Below are 18,474 nucleotides of genomic sequence, written 5' to 3' on the forward strand. Positions count from 1 at the left end.
TTGACAGTACGAAAAAGAAAAAAAAAAAAAAGTTGATATTTGAGAAATTACAGACATAAACATGCATATATGTACATAACATGCACACAGAAAGCTAAGAAATGTTAATGTCTCTTTTCAATTTTAGGGGAGGTTATGGGCATGAAGTAGGAAAACGCCCTTGGATTACAGGCGATGAGAGCATTTTAGGCCTTATGAAGGACATTGTAGGTAAGTACCGAATTCAGTGAGTCCCCCCACCCACCCTAATTGTCATTAGGGTCATTTAGTTATAAACATGAGTTATAAAGTCAAAATCTTATTGAATAATATGCTGATTTTCTACCCTAACCCATAACAATAAAGGATAACTATACCTTTTGTTTAGATTTGTTCATTCAAAGGTTGCTATGATGAAAATTACCAGGTTATTTGGTACAAAAATGAAATACACCTATTATTATATTTTCTTGTATATCTTTAAACTAATATACCCCCATGTAAAACCTATGCATTTTTATTAATTTGCAGTTCAACACATTTCAGTCTAGAGATGTAGATCAGTGGTATATCATGTGTAGTATGTCTGAGGCCCTGGGTTTCATCCCCAGTGCTACCAAAAACAAAATTATAAAAATAAACCTCAGTAAATTTTATATAATATCAATATATGACAAAACAAACACTAAATTTCACATGTTAAAACTATAAGTTATTAATCATATCTTGGCTCATTTCAATTTAATCCGTGGTGATCTATCTAAATTTGATCTAAATATATTTGAAAATAATACAGCTGATCTGTTTTGATACTCGCATGCATTTCTTAAAGTGAATTATATGTACTATTGAAGGTATGCAACATAGTTTTAGATGGTAAAGTGTTAAATATTTTGGAAAATGTTATTCATTTAATTGGGTTGAATAATCAGCATTGATTGAAATCTTACATGAAATTTAGAGTACTGATCAAAAAAAAATAATGATGCTTCAGAACTGATTAATGTTTTTGAAAATATTTGAATAAATTTGAAAAACTTTTAAAAATTCTTTGTAAACCCTCAATCCCTTACAAATTTAAAAATATCCTTATTGGTGGTACCCATATTGCTTTATGTGACTTGAATCCAGGCCAGTAATCAGGTGATTGGAAGAAAATGGAATTAGAGTGGGCAAAGTAGGCTGGTAAAGCACTTGCCTACCATGTACAAGACCCTGGGTTCATCTAACATGCACACACACACACACACACACACACAAATATTGTCGTCAAGACCCAGGTATTGGTGGTATGCACTTGTACACCTAGCTACTCAGGAGGCTAAGGCAAGAAGATCAGTTGAGTTCAGGAGTGAAAGAACAGCCTGGACAACATAGAAAGACCCTATTTCAAAAACGAAGAAAAATTACAGTGGGGGATATAATAAGATTTACATACAGAAAGAATTAGGACAAATCATTAAAATCTGTGGAATATATTGTATATTTGGAAAATAAATATTGCACCTTTGCTAGTACTTGTGGTAGGACCTGAAAGAAAATGTTGGAAACAATACTATTTTAATTCTCATGAGACTCCCAGTAAAGGAAGTTACAAAGTAATGCAAAATGCACACATACACAAGCAAGTAAAATATAAAGAAACAAAAAATGAATCATTATAACCCATGCTACCAAAGATATATAATTTTCTAGTTGATGGAGGACTGAACATGTACTTAATTACTCTTTTTTTTCCCCCTGAAATCTTACAAAACTCTTAAAGGAATTAGGGGAAAATGTAAACTACCCCCCCAAAAAGAACTAAATAGAAAGGCAAAGGAGATGATACCAGTGACATTTTATGAGTTGGCAAGCAAGGGAATAAGTGGTAACTGCTTAGGTCAAAAAAAATAAAAATTAAAATTAAATCAAATTTAAGTCTCCCAATGGTAAAAAATGGAAAGTTACCAACTTTACCTTTCAGATCTTTCAAAGGCTTCGATATTACTCAAATTAAACACCTTTAGAAGTTAAAGTGAAAACAGATTTGTAGCAAGTCTGTATAAAATGTAATGAGAATACCAACATGTCTGTTTTTGTCAGCTTTTTCACTACTGTGACACAAAGACCCCACCCGAACAATTTTAGAGGAGGAAAAGTTTGTTTCAGGGCTCACAGTTTCAGAAGTCTCAGGTCCATAGATAGCCAGCTCCATTCCTCAGGGCTCCAGGTAAGGTTGAACATCTTGGCAAAAGAATGTGGCAGAGGGAAGCAGCTCATATGATGATCAGAAAACAAGGAGAAAGAGAGAGAGTGAGAGAGAGAGAGAGAGAGAGAGAGATCTCCACTTGCCAAATACAAACATATACCATGAAGCCATGCTTCTAATGTCCTGTGTCCTTCAGCCACACCCCACCTGGCTTCAATTACCACTCAATTAATCCCATCAGTGATTACTCCCCTGATATGCATTAAGGCTCTCATAATCCAATCATTTCTCCATCATGCTTTGTCTCACAAGTGAGCTTTGGGGGGACACCTCACATCCAAACCATAATAATGCCAGTCCATGCTTCCAGGTGAATCTTCCTAGACCTTTCTCCAGGAGAAAACTGGTTAGTTTCTGAGGAAGGGAGAAAAAAACAACACTGGAACCAAATTTCAAGGCTGCCCACAGCTGAATACCAATATTTGGGATACGGATATTGGTAGTGAAGAATCAGGTTTCTCCAAAGTTGGCTCTGCAGATGATAGAGGGGCTAACGCCTCAAAGTTCTATCTGGTCAGCTCAGGGGCACAAATGGCTTTATGGGAAGAAAAGGAGGCAGAGATGTTTAAGGGTGTTGAGTTCTCTTATCAGCTGGGGTCAGCGTCTGTTAAGAGTGGACTTCAGCCTTCTGGGGGCACCTTCTGCTATTGGATTAAGGCCTTGCCCTATACCAATTTGGGGAGAAACAACTCAGTTCATAAAATTTATACAGTAAAAGCCAACTCTATTGCTCTGGGCCCAAGGTGAAGCAGAACATCATGGTGGAAGGGCATGATGAAAGAGCACCGCTCCATTGATGGTGGCCAGGAAGCAGAGAGAAAAAGAGGAAGAGGCTGCAGGCAAGATGAACCCTTTCAGGACATACCCCCAGTGACCCACTGATCCAGTCACGCCACACCTACCTTCAGTCATCACCCAGTCAGTGCATTCAAACTAGGTTATAGCTCTTATAATTTAATCATTTTGCCTCTAAATATTCTTTCATTAACATGGAAGCCTTGGAGGGATACCTCTTATCCAAACAATAATAGCTACCATGTTTGCAAAGATATTCATATTTAATATGCTCCAATTAAAAAGCCTTTAAGAACAACCTGTTTTGGGGTTGTTGACCTCATGAACATGTAAACTATTCAAGAATTCAGAAGGAAAAAAATCCTTAATTGAAGAGTTTCAAGCAAAACCTTACTTCTTCCTGTCAGTAATTATTGAGTATACACTATACAAATTTCTATTTGCTTAATATGGCTATATTATAGAATCAAAATACTAATGTAACAGATTAATTCTATGAGAGAGATATTATTTAAAAAATTATATATAAATTTCCATAGGCCAAAAATATAGCTATTATTGAACATAACATTCAGAAGTTTGGATGTGAAGTATTTTGGGGTTAATGCATTTAGACTCAGTGTGTAGGACCTGGGTCAAAGATTTTCACAGGAAGCCCTAGGGCGAATCTGTGCTGTCATGATTCTTTGATCTAGAACACATGGCCAGAATCTTTGGGATCTGATCCCAGTAAAAGCCAAAAAACCAAGCATCTCCTGCCATACCACCAGGTGAAAGAACACTTGATCCAGCTATCAGAATTACCTAAAGCATATATTTTGAAGGATGATCTGAATAAACCAGGATTGCATTTAAAGGTGTGTTGAATTGTTCAAGCCTTGATGTGCATTCATTTTTTTTGAAAGTCAGTTGTATTCACCAAAATGTCTAATATATAAACAAATGAACAAAAAACTGTAAAAAATTCTTGGAAAAATTTACCACAAATGTATGCTTTCCTTATCAGTGTATTTTTTTCTTCTGTTTACTAGGTTTGCTTTGAGAAAATAAGCTGAATTCTAATCTTATTATTTTGTTCTTAATACTTATCATCCTCTAAAGAGGAGTTAAAATGTTTATACAAAGGCCAGGGAAGTGGTAAGGTGATATTCTGTAGTGAGATTTATTTATGAAGCCAGTAAACTCTAAAAAGAGATTTCCTTTGACCACTTAAAAGTTTATTGCTTTATTGCAACTAATTAAATGTGCAAATGTTTTGTTGCCCAGTAAATACATGCATGTCACATAAAGATCCCCAAAATTTTAAACCAGCCACTTATAAAGGGATAATAAATATTCAGTTTATGTAGAAAAGTAAAAGGATTTAATATATTTTTTCAAAAAGCATGTAAAGAAAATTAAATTAAACTGAAATTTTCTTCTGTCCTCATAAAAAGTCAGACAATACATATTCTGGGGTTTTCAAAACTAGCAACCAATTCTGACACTGAAACTTAGCTTTTTCACTATTGACTAAATGATGATCTGACCAGCATAATTGTAGGAAAGGATTATTTGAGGGCTCATTGTTTCAGACGTCTTAGGCAATAGAAGGGGGCTTCATTCTTCTGGGCTCTAGGTGAGGTAGAACATTGTGGTCAAAGACTGTAGCAGAGGCAAGCACCTCACACCATCAGGAAGCAGAGAGAAAGAGGATCGCCACTCTCCAGATACAAAATATATACACCATAGCCACACTCCAATTCCGATCCCCTCCAGTCACAGCCTACCACTTCAGTTACTACTCAGTTAATCCCTATAAGGATAGGGTTAAAACTCTTACAACCCAATCATTTCTCCTCTGAACCTTCTTGCATTGTCTCATACGTGAGCTTTAGGGGGACACCTCACATTCAAACCATAACAAACTCTGTGTTCAAAAATTCAGTTCAATTATGACACTAACTTTCCAGATTTGGTGCACATCCCATAGATCAAGGGATCAACTCCTCTAGACTTCCCCCAATTGTGAGGCTAGTCACAGGTTCAGGGATCATTCATTCTTCTGACTGACCATCTACATACTAAGGGGTTTCAATGCCATCTCCTTGGATTTGATAATCTGCTAGAGCAGGTCACATACTCAGGGAAACACTTTATTCACGTTGATCAGTTTATTATAATAACTACAACTCAGCAACAATTAATGCAAGGGATGCAGAACACAAGGTCACATGGGAGGGGTGGGAGGCAGGGAACACCCATGCCTTCTCTAAGCCTCTCACATCTCAGAAATTAGATCTACAACTCAAAACCCCTCTGAATCTCATTGTTCAAGAGTTTTTATATAGCTCAGTCTCCAGACACCCTCCTATCCCAGGAGGAGGTTGGTAGATGAGGCTGAATGTTCTAGCCTTATTCATTGTGGTGACCAATTCCACCTGACATAATCTGGAAACCTCATTAGAGTCACCACAACAGCATAAACCTAAGTGTTTTTTCTAAAGACGCTCTGATCATTTGGGGAAGATCCATACATTTCAGGAACTCTGAGCCAGGACTGGGAAAAAGGCCAATTATTTATTATGCGTCATGTGGCTATATTATAGAATCATATCAGCATCTAGATATGTTCTTCACCTCAGAACTTCTCTGAATTTTTTATTTTCAGTGATTTAGTCTTTTGTTGTCTTTGTTTTCGGATACCGTATCAATGAAATTAGAGATGATTTGGCTCCAAAATATAATAAGGGACATAAAAAATAATTGTTTTTTGAAATGGACAGATTCTGTTTTGTAGACATGAAACTCGATAAAATATATTTTAAATATATACATATATAACTTCTCAAAACCTCAAACCTCAAACAATATGACAAATGCATTCCTACATTTCACATGAAATGTTTTCAGTGAATGAAAGTGCTTGTTTGGTTAATGATTATTTTGTTAAATACCTATTTTCTTCTCTACAGCTCATAATTTATTGGGAGAAATATCACTACTATTTGGTTGTTATTGTTGTTATTGACCTATAGGATACAAATTGATAGTGTCTATAAAAGTGAATTTAAGCAATATTTTAAACTTGACTTTTTAAAATATCAGTAACTATTATCTCCCAAATTTCCTTTACTTCTAAAATTGTATAGAGAAATGTTCTTTAAGTCAAATTAAAAATTAATTCTCTGCTTACTTTAATAAAAACATATTCTCTTAGAAGGTATGTGTGTGTATGTGTGTGCATGTCAACAAAAAGGCAATTTAAAGATCTAAACAGAAAATTAATTGTTCCTTTCAAAGTTACCTTCCTTGCAAGGCAGAGACTAGAGACAGACTGACTGGCTAATACCAGGTTATTTTAGAGTAGCTAACTTTTTTTGTAAAAGGATAAAGGCAAAGGACACTTCATTGTCATGCCAAGCAGAAATGGCCAGTTTGGGATTTAGGGCTTTCTGTCTAATCCTGATTTCTCAGATCAGATAAGCTGCTTAGTTTCACTTGGTGTCTTGGAACATTAGCATAAGTGACTCCATTTTTATTTTTAGCTTGATATTTTGGTGCCCAGTACAGAAGCTTTATCCAAAACAATGCCTTCCTGTAATTTTATTTAATAGTGTATTTTTTTTGTTGAAAATCCATGCAATCTCCTCTCTTGCCTTGGTTTCTAGGAATAGAAAGTTCTAAGAAAAAATTTGTCAAGTTTGAAGTATGAAAAACATTTAATTGCTTCTAATTTCTCATCTTCACATATCATACTTCACTTGCTTAGTTTTTGTGTTGTGGGGCACAACTTAAGAACAGACAGATCACCACTGAGAAGTCCAAATTTGAAAGTCTTTATTAGCCGGCTGGCTGACTGTCTCACACAACACCCAAAATGGCTATTTGGAGAACAGTCCTGACCATTGGGTTGCAGGGGGTTTTATACCATAAATAACTACATCAAACACAAATGTCTATTGCTATGATTCAAAACTACAAACTAACATCATGAGATCTAAAATCACAAGCAGAAGAGGAAGTGGGTCAAAAGGACCTTAGCTAGGTACAAGTTAAAGAATAGTTATTAATGTCTAGACAATCGTTGCTGACATGGTATACTGTTCAAGAAAACTAGGAATCAAAAAGAGAACAATTTCACATTATATAAGAATTGCCATTTTGTGTTGCCAAACATGCTATACTAAGCAACTGTTGATGGGTACAGAGGCGGAGTGTTCTCACAGGAGAAACATTTCCTACATAACATGGAGTCTCAGGGTAAAATGGAGTCTGTTTAGTCATTGAACATATAACCTGGTCTACAACATTTCCATGGAGTCAAATATGTCAACCCATCGCATTTTGGTTTTGTTTTGTTTTATTCCTTTTTTTTTTTTTTTTTTTCTTTAGGGGCAGGGGTAGTCCTGGGGATTAAACCCAGAATGCTCTATCACCAAACTAAAACCCAGTCCTTTTTATTTATTTTATTTTTTTTTTATTTTTTATTTTGAGATAGGGTCTTGCTAAATTACCCAGGCTGACCTCGAACTTGAAATCCTCCTACTTCAGCCTCTTGAGTCACTGGGATTATAGGTGTGTGCCAGTATACTGGCTTCTTTTTTCTTTCTATGATGTGCTGGGGATAGAATCCAGGGTCGTGGCATACCACTAAGCCCCGCTCCAGTTGCATTCCTAATTGTTCTCACTCGGACATACATTGTGTAATGCAAGAAACTTCTGTGGAAATTTCTTTGGAAGTAGATGTAGTTTTAAGCCATAAAATAATTAAAATAATTACATGGTATCTACAGTAAGCAATAGCAAACGTCAAATGTATTCTTCCCTACTTCCTAGGTTATCTAACTTTGTTGTGGACAGATACATTGTATAATTTGGGTTATGATTAAATTTTCCAGGTTCCATAGTCTTTATTTTACCATAAAATTTCTCAAAAAGAAGTAGCAAGAGAGTAATAAAAATTAGTATGTGTACAAACTGATGGAGTAGTTTGAAGAGAAAAAGAAAATGAACAACGGTATTTATTCAAAGACTTAGAAAAGAATTTTGATTTTAGACATGAAGAAAAACTATTAATAAAACATTTTATATAGAGCCAACAATTCCACAAAACATTGAATAACTTTTCCTTATAATTAATGTCATATTATCAAGATGCTAGAAATAGAACTGCTGAAAAAATATTATTAGTATTATTATTAAGCCTACTTCTTCCTGGATACATAAAAATCGCAAAGGGTTAGATACATGCACTTGAGCTTATAAAAATGTTGCAATGTGATCATAAATTTGCTTTATGTAATTTGTGGTTGACCCTCAGAAATGCAGTAATCCCTGGAAACTCTACCCCAGCAGTTACAGACCCTCTGCTATATACTAGTCATCTTTAGAGACCATAGAAATTTGCTACTTGAAAAATAGAGTTTAAAAATCTCAGACTTAGCCTAATTACAAATGTGACAAACAAATTCATCGAAACATTTGCATCTGCTTAATAAAATATACAGAATATGGTATGGCAGTTATGAGATCACAAATGAACACTTTATCAAACAATAAGAAACTTGGGGCTTTGTCATCTCACTTTGCAAAAGATTTGAAATTATATTATAAGAAAAACACAGAAGGAAGTTGCTTATGAGCCTGGATCTCCTATATTTGACTTATAGGGAGTATCTTATTAGCAATGCTTCCAAATGTAATTACAGAGCAAAGAAAAAAAACGTATTTATTTTCCTAAGGGATTTTGGGTAAGTTAGTTCTTCTCTTTGAATCTCAGTTTTCTCAGCAATAAAAAGAGAAAAATCAAAGTATGTAGAGAGACATGTTTGGGTAACCCTAAGATGGCGGCTGGCGTTGAGCCAAGAGGTGGCGCATAATTAGTGTTAACACAGCGTGATCTACTTTTGCCTGATTAGTTAATGTCTCCTCTGCGCTAGTGGTCAACAGATGTTCCTCATTCTTAATTGGTACCATGGGGCATGCTCCAACCGTGCTACTTAATCCTAAACTGATTGGCTGCCTTAGGTATATAAGACATGCACCTATAGGAAGCACCTCGGATAAGCAGCACCTCTGATAGATCGCAGAATGAAGATCGCAGATGGTAGAATGTGGGGGTTGCAGATCACAGATCGCAGGATTAAGCAGGCAACTCTAGGTTGTAGGTCACAGGACGCACCACTAAGAAGCACCTCTGATAGAAAGCACCTCTGATAGCACGCACCTCTAGCACGCACCTTTAGGACGCAGGATATAGGACGCACCTCTAAGAAGCAGCAGCAGACCTCTAAGAAGAAGCAGCAGAACTCTAAGAAGTAGCACCTCTAAAATTAAGCAAAGTCTTTCTTCCTCTAAGCAAAGTCTCTCTTCCTCTAAGCAAAGTCTTTCTTCCTCTCAAAGCCTTTCTTCCTCTAAAACTAAAAGTAAGCAAAGCCTCTCTTCCTCTATAAACTAGCAAACAAGCAAACAAGCAAGGAAGTAGCCCAGATAAAGATAATAGAAGTAGATCAGTTCCAGTCCACCTCTGATAAATTACCACGAGATTGTTGCTGCAGGCAGCAACAGCGGGATTGTTGCTGTGGGCAGCAACAAAAGTATATGTCTCATCAGATTGCCTTGAAGACAGTGTGAGATAATACTATAAACAAAAATTAATGATTCAGCCTTAATGGATGCAAGAAAATAGTTTATCTTGAGCCAAATATGAATGACCATATCACAAGAACATTTTTTCAAGTTATGCTGATTGGAAAGTTTCCACCATGGAAAAGGATACATAAGATTTTATAGTCACAGAGCAAAAGAAAGTCCTAAGTCAATCCATTTACCAATTATATTGGTGGGACAATCTACGAAGAAGACTATAGCAAGGTGGGAAGATCTTATGTATAGATTTCTGATGTTACTTTATAGCATACCTAACTTTAAGTTTAGTGGAAGCTACAGGTCTGCTAAGCTTAGGAATGTATTCTGAGAAGCTCATCTGATAGTTATGAGAATGTCAGGTCAGATACCAAAGTTAAGGCATATGGCTATTAAAGGATCTGTGATAGCACAAGATAAATTTGATTCTCAACCTACAGCACTCCATCTCTCCACAATTCCAATGTTCTAACCAGCCAAGATTAAACAAATGGTCTGCAGGATCTTTACTATAGATGCAGTTCCTCAGAGAACTTCAGTTCACAGTGCAAGTCATGTATTTAGAAGTGCTGGCACATAGTAAGGGCTCTGTAATTATCAGTTTGCCGGCCTTTGAGGAAAGAAGGCAGTGCTTAGATTGAACTAAGCTTTATCTTCTGAAAAAGCAAAAAGCAATCTTCAACAAATAAATAAACAAGCAGGAAAGCATTCTTTGAGTGAAAGCCATGGCTCATCTGTATCTCAGATGAAGTAATTCAGATCTTGACATTTATTGCAGTGAATCATGGATGATCTCCTAAAATGAAGATCCTTTCAAATCCTATTAAGCTTTCTGGAAGCTTTTTAAAAGTTATGCCCCTAAATACTTGTTGTTCTTGATGTTACCACATTAATTCAAATAAAGCTCTTAGGGAAAAAAAGAAGGAACAAAGAAAAGCAACTTGAAAGAATTTTATCTTACTATAAAAGAAAATAGGTTTATTTTCTTATGGAATGCTGATAATATTGAAATGTTTTAGAAGAATAGTGTTTTTAGAAGTACAATTTGAACCCAAATAAATAGGTCAATTAGGTAAATTTTCTTTTGAAAATAAACTAAAAATCAGTTCAATCCGTGGTGCTTTGATCTTAAGAATGCTTGTTTTTGGTTTTTTTTTCGTGTTTTGGTCCCTTTAGGTTATATTTGCAATAAACACTTTTGTTAAGGATTTGAAACTTTTAATATTAACATCACTCCTAAGTGCACCTGTGTGCACATGCATGCATGTTAAGCAGACTGATCCTGTCCTTGGACAAAGTTCAACTATAGGTGAGCACAGTATTTTGTGAAGTGTTGAATTTAAAGTGATCTAAATTATAATAATTTTTTTCTGTGAAGGCAAGCAAATTATTTACTTCAGTAAGGGAGTACTTAAAAAGAATTAGTTCAAATGTGAGCATGACATCAACAGCGAGATGAGGAATGCCAAATATCACTCTTGATTAACTTAGCCCAGCACATCTGGAGGTGGGCATGCATATAGATTCACCACATTCCTATGCCAGAAAAATTTTAGGTGATCTAAAGTGAACATTGTATTGCTTAGAGGGTCAAAACTTCTCAGAAGTCTATAATTTTAATCACAATGTAATGTTTGAGCAAAAATAGATTGAGCTTCAGTAAGGAAATCTCCCCACATCCACTTCCTACTTTTTCTGGGTTTTGTTGTTGTTTTGGTTTGGTTTGGTAGTGATAACTACCATATTTCCTTCTTTCCGTTTCAAATCCTTCTCATTCTGATTCTGTTCTCTCTCTCTCTCTCTCTCTCTCTCTCTCTCTCTCTCTCTCTCTCTCTCTCTCTCTCTCTCTCTCTTTCTCTCTCCTTTATTATCTTGCTTCTTTGTGTTGTGGTTTAGATATGTGATGTCCCCCAAATGTTCATGTGTGAGACAATGCAAGATATGTTAGAGGTAACATGATGGGGTTATGAAAATTTTAACCTAGTGTGTTAATTCCCTGATATGGATTAACTGAGTGTGACTGTAAGCTGGTAGTTTGTGACTAGAGGATGTAGATCACTGGGGGAGTGAGGATCTTGGGGGTATATATTTGGTGTGCTGAGCTTAGTCTCTTTCTTTGTTTCCTTGTGGGATGTCCTGAGTCACTTTCCTCCACCATACCCTTCTGCCATGATGCAGAATGATTCTCACATTGACCCCCAAGGAATGAAGTCAGCTATCTATGGACTGACACCTTTGAAACTATGGGCCCCAAACAAACTTTTCCTCCTAGAATTGTGGTAAAACTCTTTCTTTCTTACTTCCATTCTCCCTTCCATTTTTGTTGTTGTTGTTTGATAAGTGGTTACAAGCAAATATGTATAAAGAACTAATAAGAATTCAAGAACATGATAAGGTTAGACATCTTAGAAAATATTTTGTTTCAGAAACAGCCATAAAAGTTCATACCATAATATAGAGAATCAGCTATAATAAAGCTGGCAGCATTTTGGTTTTTGACCATACTTCAAAGGAATTTTTTTACTATAGGAAAGGCATATGCCACCCCATGCAACATGAGCTTATTGTATCCATTTAGTAAGTTTAAGGGGGGATTTTTATTTAGTGCTGGGGATGTGGAATGAGACAGTTCTTATTGCCTTGATTTCAGACATTATTCATGTTTTGATGACCAGAGAAGCATCTTTTGATCCCATCACTCATTCACCACCTAGTGTATCAAAGGGAAAAATCAGTGTGGAAATAGGACAGGAAGGTTTCCTTGAAGAGGTGACGATGTGGTTCCTTCCTTAAGTGGTTATGCTAAAATATAATTTCCTAAATCAAATGCATATTTCCAGTGGCCTCTCCTGGAGGGAACTTATCCTAGAATCAATCTATTTGATGTATCATTTCATTTACTGTCTATTGTTTTAAAATGGAACTCTATAAAAAATATGTCTTTGAATATGAAATGTGGGTCTTGTTTCCTTAACATTTAGTACAACCTTATAAAACATTAAGGTGCATTGCCCATTTTTCTCAGTGTTGGTAAATAAACATCATTCCTATTACACAGGTCTAATTACTTTTAAAAGATACTATAAGAACTCAAAACAAGGATGGCATCATTACTGTTATTGCACTCTTGAGTTCTTAAGTGACCATTGTATTCTCTGTCTCTGGGTCTCTTTCTAGTGCCAAAGCCCTCATTAAAAGGAATTAGGTCAGACTATGATTACGTAGTGGGTATAATAACTTTGCATGTTTTCTCATTGGAAAATATACATCTATATTATCTTTTATCTCAGTGTGTGTGAATAAACCCCCAAACTATTTATGTTAGTGTATTTTGCTTTGTAGCTCTTTGGTCCAGTTAATTATTACATATCTCAATGTAGTAGCAAGAAAATATATTTGGCAAAGTAGCCTTCTTTTATTAAAGGTTCATCTTAATTTGATGTTGGAAACAACCAAGTTTAAAATTGTGATTGACCTTAATATCGTTTTGGATTCTTTTGAAGATACATGCATGACAAAAACATACTTTGGGAATTTTTCAAACTCACTGATAATAGGATAAATCATTTTTATTTTACAAACAAAATAAAATGGTTCATCATTTCATTTTGCTATTTACAACATCAAAAAGGAATGCAAGTTTTAGCTAGTTATGTGTTTGTGACTCTAGATATCATTTGATAAAATTAGTCAAGTAGGAAACTTCCATTTCTTTATGATGACACATCAAATATGTCCTTATCTCTAAAAGTAGTAAGAAGGAGGGAGTGAAAAAGCCCCACTACCTTAAAGATACTTTCAGGTATCTTTAGAACTAATAAAGAAACTAGATTTTGATATGTTTATTTTGCAGGAGCCAAGGAGAAAGAAATAGCCCTAATGAATGCTTTGACCGTTAATTTACATCTCCTACTTGTAAGTTTCTTTTCCCACCAATGTTTAGAATATACTCATTTATGGGATCTGATGTATTTTTATCTTTTATTCATGAGATTCTGATGATTTGCTTATTTAAAAATAAATTGTGAGGTTATATTCATTTTTACCAGGAAATGCTGGCCCATGAAATAATGTTTTCTTCATAATCATGGAAAAGTTGACTCTTACAAAAAGATTTAGAATAATGAAGAGTTCTTATCTCATAAAATAAAGATAAGAGTCATAGTGGATGAAAAGAAACATTGCTTGCATGAACATAAAGCAGTGATGTACAATTGCTAGCAAAGCACTGAGTTTTTTATAAAGACATTTTCCAGTATGGTGGTCTTTAGCAGAGATTATGGATCAGTATACATTTATGGAGCAATTATTGAGAAGTTTGAAAACACTTGAAACATAGAAAGTAAACTGGTGAAATGAATCTAGTATTTTAAATGGGCTAATGAATTTAAGGTACTTCTTACATCTCAAATATTTAATGAATAGTTTCATCTCAAAATGTCAGATATATTCTGAATTTGGTGTATAGTGTCTATTGTAATTGATGCTTTGAAAAAAAATTAACTTCAGTTTTAATTACGTTTTGAAAACATATCTGCAAGTTTAGGCATAACTGGATTTGATTCCCAGATATGTCATTTAATGTCTATTTTCGATTGGACAATGTTTTAATTATCTATAAGTTTTAATATTCTTCTTTTTAAGACTGACAATAATACCTATATCATAGATCTGCACAGGATTGAATGTGATATATGAGCACTGCTTTTGCACCTGGGCCACTAATCAAAATCCAGTTAACAGTAACTGTCAATCTTGTTATTATTGTCAATCTCATTATCCAAGAAGTGTGTGGAGAAATGAAAGGGCCCCACTGAACAAATGAGTTACCTTGTACTAGTGCCTCAAAGAAAGACAATTGTTTCATGTTAGAGCTGAAGTACTTTTAGTTGGACCTAAAATAAATGCCATAAAATAAACAGTGGAAAGGTTATGTATTAGAAAAAAATTGGTAGTGCAAGATAGGTCATTGTAAATAAAACACTGAGAACATGATATTTCAGTCTCATACGAGAGAATTTATTATTAAATACTTTGGGCTAACATTTAAGTAAAGTTTGAGAATTTTTTTTTATCCGATTTACATTTTCCCGAGTTTACTATTCCATTGATAAACATAAGGAGCCGATATCCTCTTCCTTTTCATTATTCATTGGAAACAGGGCTAATTGAAAAGCTACCCCTGACAGATATCTTAGATGTTTAATTAATTGATGCCTTTGAATTTTGAAGATTCTAAAATGAAAGTGTGGCATGAACTGAACAAATGCAGAAATTGTATATTAATGCTTTCTCAATAAATCCATTTCATTGCAGTTATCATTTTTTAAGCCTACTCCAAAACGGCATAAAATTCTTCTAGAAGCCAAAGCCTTCCCTTCTGATCATGTAAGGATTTCTTCAAATTACATTTATGTTCTTTCTACTCTTCCTAGAGGGACATATCATTTGCCTGACTTGAATGTTTATTCACTAGTATTTTCCGAATAACCTTACACTAAAAAGATCTGTCAAACGCTTTTGATTTAAGCATATTTTATAGATTGTAGATTTATTTCTTTTGTTCAAGTAAAACATGTGTTAAGGGAGAGAAAGATTGAATAAGAATATTGATTTATTAGTTTTTTTAAAGACACTGAACAAACTGCTGGTCTAAATTAAGTGTGGTTATAAATTTTTTAATTCCTATTGCTTCTTTATGTTATGAAATCAAATCAATACAAACCCCAGTGCCTAACCTTTTGGCCATATAAAATCGCAACCTAAACTTGCATTTGTCCCTTTGTTTTCATAGCATAATAGCATAATTATTCCTGCCTTGTTATTTAAAAAAAAAAAACAAAAGATGTAAAATATTTCTTATGTTTCACTAAAATGCCATGTAGTATATATTATTGGCAATTTGGTGGATGAGAAATTTGATTGTTCCAGACACATCCACAGAAAAATGTACATGATATATTTCAGTTTTAGTGTTAGAAAAACTTGATTTCTACTTTATATTATTAATGTTAACTATAGTGCACATATCATGATTTTAAGGCATGTAATTATTTCAGAATTAATAGTCATTACCTTACTAAAAGAATCAAACCCTAATATCTTGAGAAAAATATTCTTCTTGATTGTTTGTTCCCTGGCATATTTTACATTCTCAGTGAAGTCAATTCCTATTGTCCTTTCCTTTCACTAACTTACCCTAGCTAGGGTAAGCCATTTTTATATTCTGGGGTCAAGTGTAGCAAGTGCACACTGCTCACTTTGGTTTGTTGCAGATTCTGATTTTGACTTAGATTAGGTGACTTTTGATAGCAAAATCTCTTGTGACTCCTGAAGTCTAAAGCACCTCTACATGTTCATTCATCACTAATTTGTAGTATCTCAGAATTTTCAGATTCCTGCTTAAATCAGATTAAGCCGTTTTTCTCTGATGTATTGTTTATTCACTTTTAACCTTGACTTTGGATTTAATATAAAAATATTTTTATTGATATTTTATTATTTGTTTTCCAAGTTGTTATTTTAAAGTACTTCTATGCTTTGGAATTGATTTAATAAATAACTTCTTTTCCAGTATGCCATAGAGTCACAGCTTCAACTTCACGGACTTAATGTTGAAAGAAGTATGCTGATGATAAAGCCACGAGAGGTATATGAGAAAGAAATAAATATTCATCATGCTTCTATTCACTATTGATTTTTTTTATCCATTTTCCTTAAAAGTTTATTGTTTTCATTACTGTAATGGAACTTTCAAGAAAGTATAAAAGACCTATATTTCTGGTACTGTCAGATCATTTTATTTAAAATAGAGAATAGCTCAGAATTGTATTTATTTTTATTTTTCAAGTGCTACCCATCTGGCAAGCAGTCTTCTATTTATGTTGTTGGAGTCTACACAGTCTTCAAGGAAATGGGATGAGGGTGACATATTGGGTGTATCTTTTTTAATTTTAAATTGTATTGCCCTTGAGTACCATTAAAATCAGGTTAAAGATCACTGGTATTTGTTGATTTTAAATGGTGATTATCTTTCATGGCCCTTCATGATCTAACTGTCAGATATTGTCCTTCATCTTTAGACTAGTGTGAAGAAAGAGTTGAGGTATAGTAGGTGAAGCTTGGCTTCACCCAATAGAATCCTACCTCTCCAATTTACTGAGTATGTGACTTTAGGAAAGTTTTTAATCTGTCTGAGACTCCTTTATATTTAAACAAATAACAAGAGAAACATCTAATACAGCTTGACCATATGTTCAAGGTCTAAACTCCCATGTATTTTACCTTAAGAGAAATGTAAGGCTAAGTTGTATAACTTGACATATAAGCCCTGCAGCTTCTATAATTTGGCACCAAGAGAATCACACAGAATAAATTATAGGTTTCACATATGATGTTCCTGGGCTATTAAGCCAATGTTTGAACAATTACTTCTTTCAGCCCAGAATTACTTTGAAGAAATTAAAGACCTGCTCTCTTCACTTCTACTTGCCAACATGCAGTAAATTAATGGAATAAAAAGTTCTTGCACCACTGAAAGGATATCTTTTTCACATGTCCTACATAAATTGCTTATTTCTTGCATAAATGAAAAGAGTCACTATCAGAGGTTTTAATGTTGTAAGTGACCAGCAGTCTGAAGTCTTGTGAGTTAATCATGATCTGGGGACCAGTCTTTTAGCGTTACTAGATGATGATAGCAAGTCAGCATGAATGAGGGACATGTCCTATCATTGGCAACAGTTTTTTCTTATTTGCTTATTACTGCTTCTTTAAAGAAATAAATCATGAACTAATTTATATACTACTTTCATTACTCTTTCATTTTGAAATTGTGGTGGTCAAACTTTAATAGATTCTTTAAAGAATAAAGAGTCTGAATTACCAAATGTTTAACTCTACTTAGACTTTTTTTCTTGTAATTACTGAAATTCTTTATAGTATGTAAGAATATTTCATTTAATAATTCAGATTTCAATATAATAGTATATTAGATTGACAAATGCAATACTAATTTCCAACAAATTTCTCTTGCCATATGACATTCCACAGAATTGCACTTTAAGAGATTTTATTAATAGGTATAATGAGAAAACAACTAATAGGTATACAAATAGTAGATTAGTTTAGATTAACCTAAAACTTGAAGAACAAATAAGCAAGTAGACTTTGTAATGACTTATGCTTAAAAAAACTCTACTTAATATTTTATTATAATTTCTTTTTAAATTATCATCTAATAGGAAAAAAATGTTCAAATGCTATTCTTTAGCCAGGTTTTTGAAGAGCATTAATGCAGGGGAAAATTTTTACCTATAGTTGTTCCTATCGTGAGACCACTCATGTGAAATTGTAAATATGTGACAAATTTATTGTTGTCGATATTACATAACTGTGCCTAACTTGATTTAGGGAGAAAAAATATTAAGAATGGAGGATATTCTTAAAGTAATTGAGAAGGAAGGAGACTCTATTGCGGTGATCCTGTTCAGCGGGGTGCATTTTTATACTGGACAGCTCTTTGATATGCCTGCCATTACAAAAGCTGGACAAGCAAAGGTATGTACATCATTTTCTCCTTCCAGCTCACCCCAGTGATCACGTTGGTTTCTGGCGATGTAAATTTATTACAAGGTTTTTTTTTTTTTTTTTTTTTTATTTAACAAAGAGTAAAGTTTATATATTAAAAAAAAAAAAGTACTATGTTCTTTTTCTGCTTTAGATGTATCTATTTAAGACAAGTTTGGCATGTCTGTGGTCTCCTCATTTAGGAACAGCTGCTTTTTGAGGGCTGCCTCTAGTCAGCAGCACAGGCAAGCTCC

At 34.2% G+C, this 18,474-nt stretch overlaps 1 protein-coding gene across 2 annotated transcripts in view; it reads left to right on the forward strand.

Moving 5' to 3' along the window:
- Window positions 1-18,474, forward strand: part of KYNU (kynureninase) — a 105,929-nt gene that overhangs the window by 31,495 nt on the left and 55,960 nt on the right. Inside the window, exons 4-8 of one of the 2 annotated variants that reach the window (XM_079135670.1) lie at window positions 128-210; window positions 13,506-13,567; window positions 14,969-15,040; window positions 16,227-16,301; window positions 18,065-18,211. In XM_079135670.1, the coding sequence (XP_078991796.1) occupies window positions 128-210; window positions 13,506-13,567; window positions 14,969-15,040; window positions 16,227-16,301; window positions 18,065-18,211 (439 nt within the window). The remainder of the gene's footprint in view (window positions 1-127; window positions 211-13,505; window positions 13,568-14,968; window positions 15,041-16,226; window positions 16,302-18,064; window positions 18,212-18,474) is intronic. The other variant, XM_079135671.1, reaches the window with a different exon arrangement.

This window comes from Sciurus vulgaris, assembly GCF_902686455.1.
Source record: "Sciurus vulgaris genome assembly, chromosome: 3".
Lineage (NCBI taxonomy): Eukaryota > Metazoa > Chordata > Mammalia > Rodentia > Sciuridae > Sciurus > Sciurus vulgaris.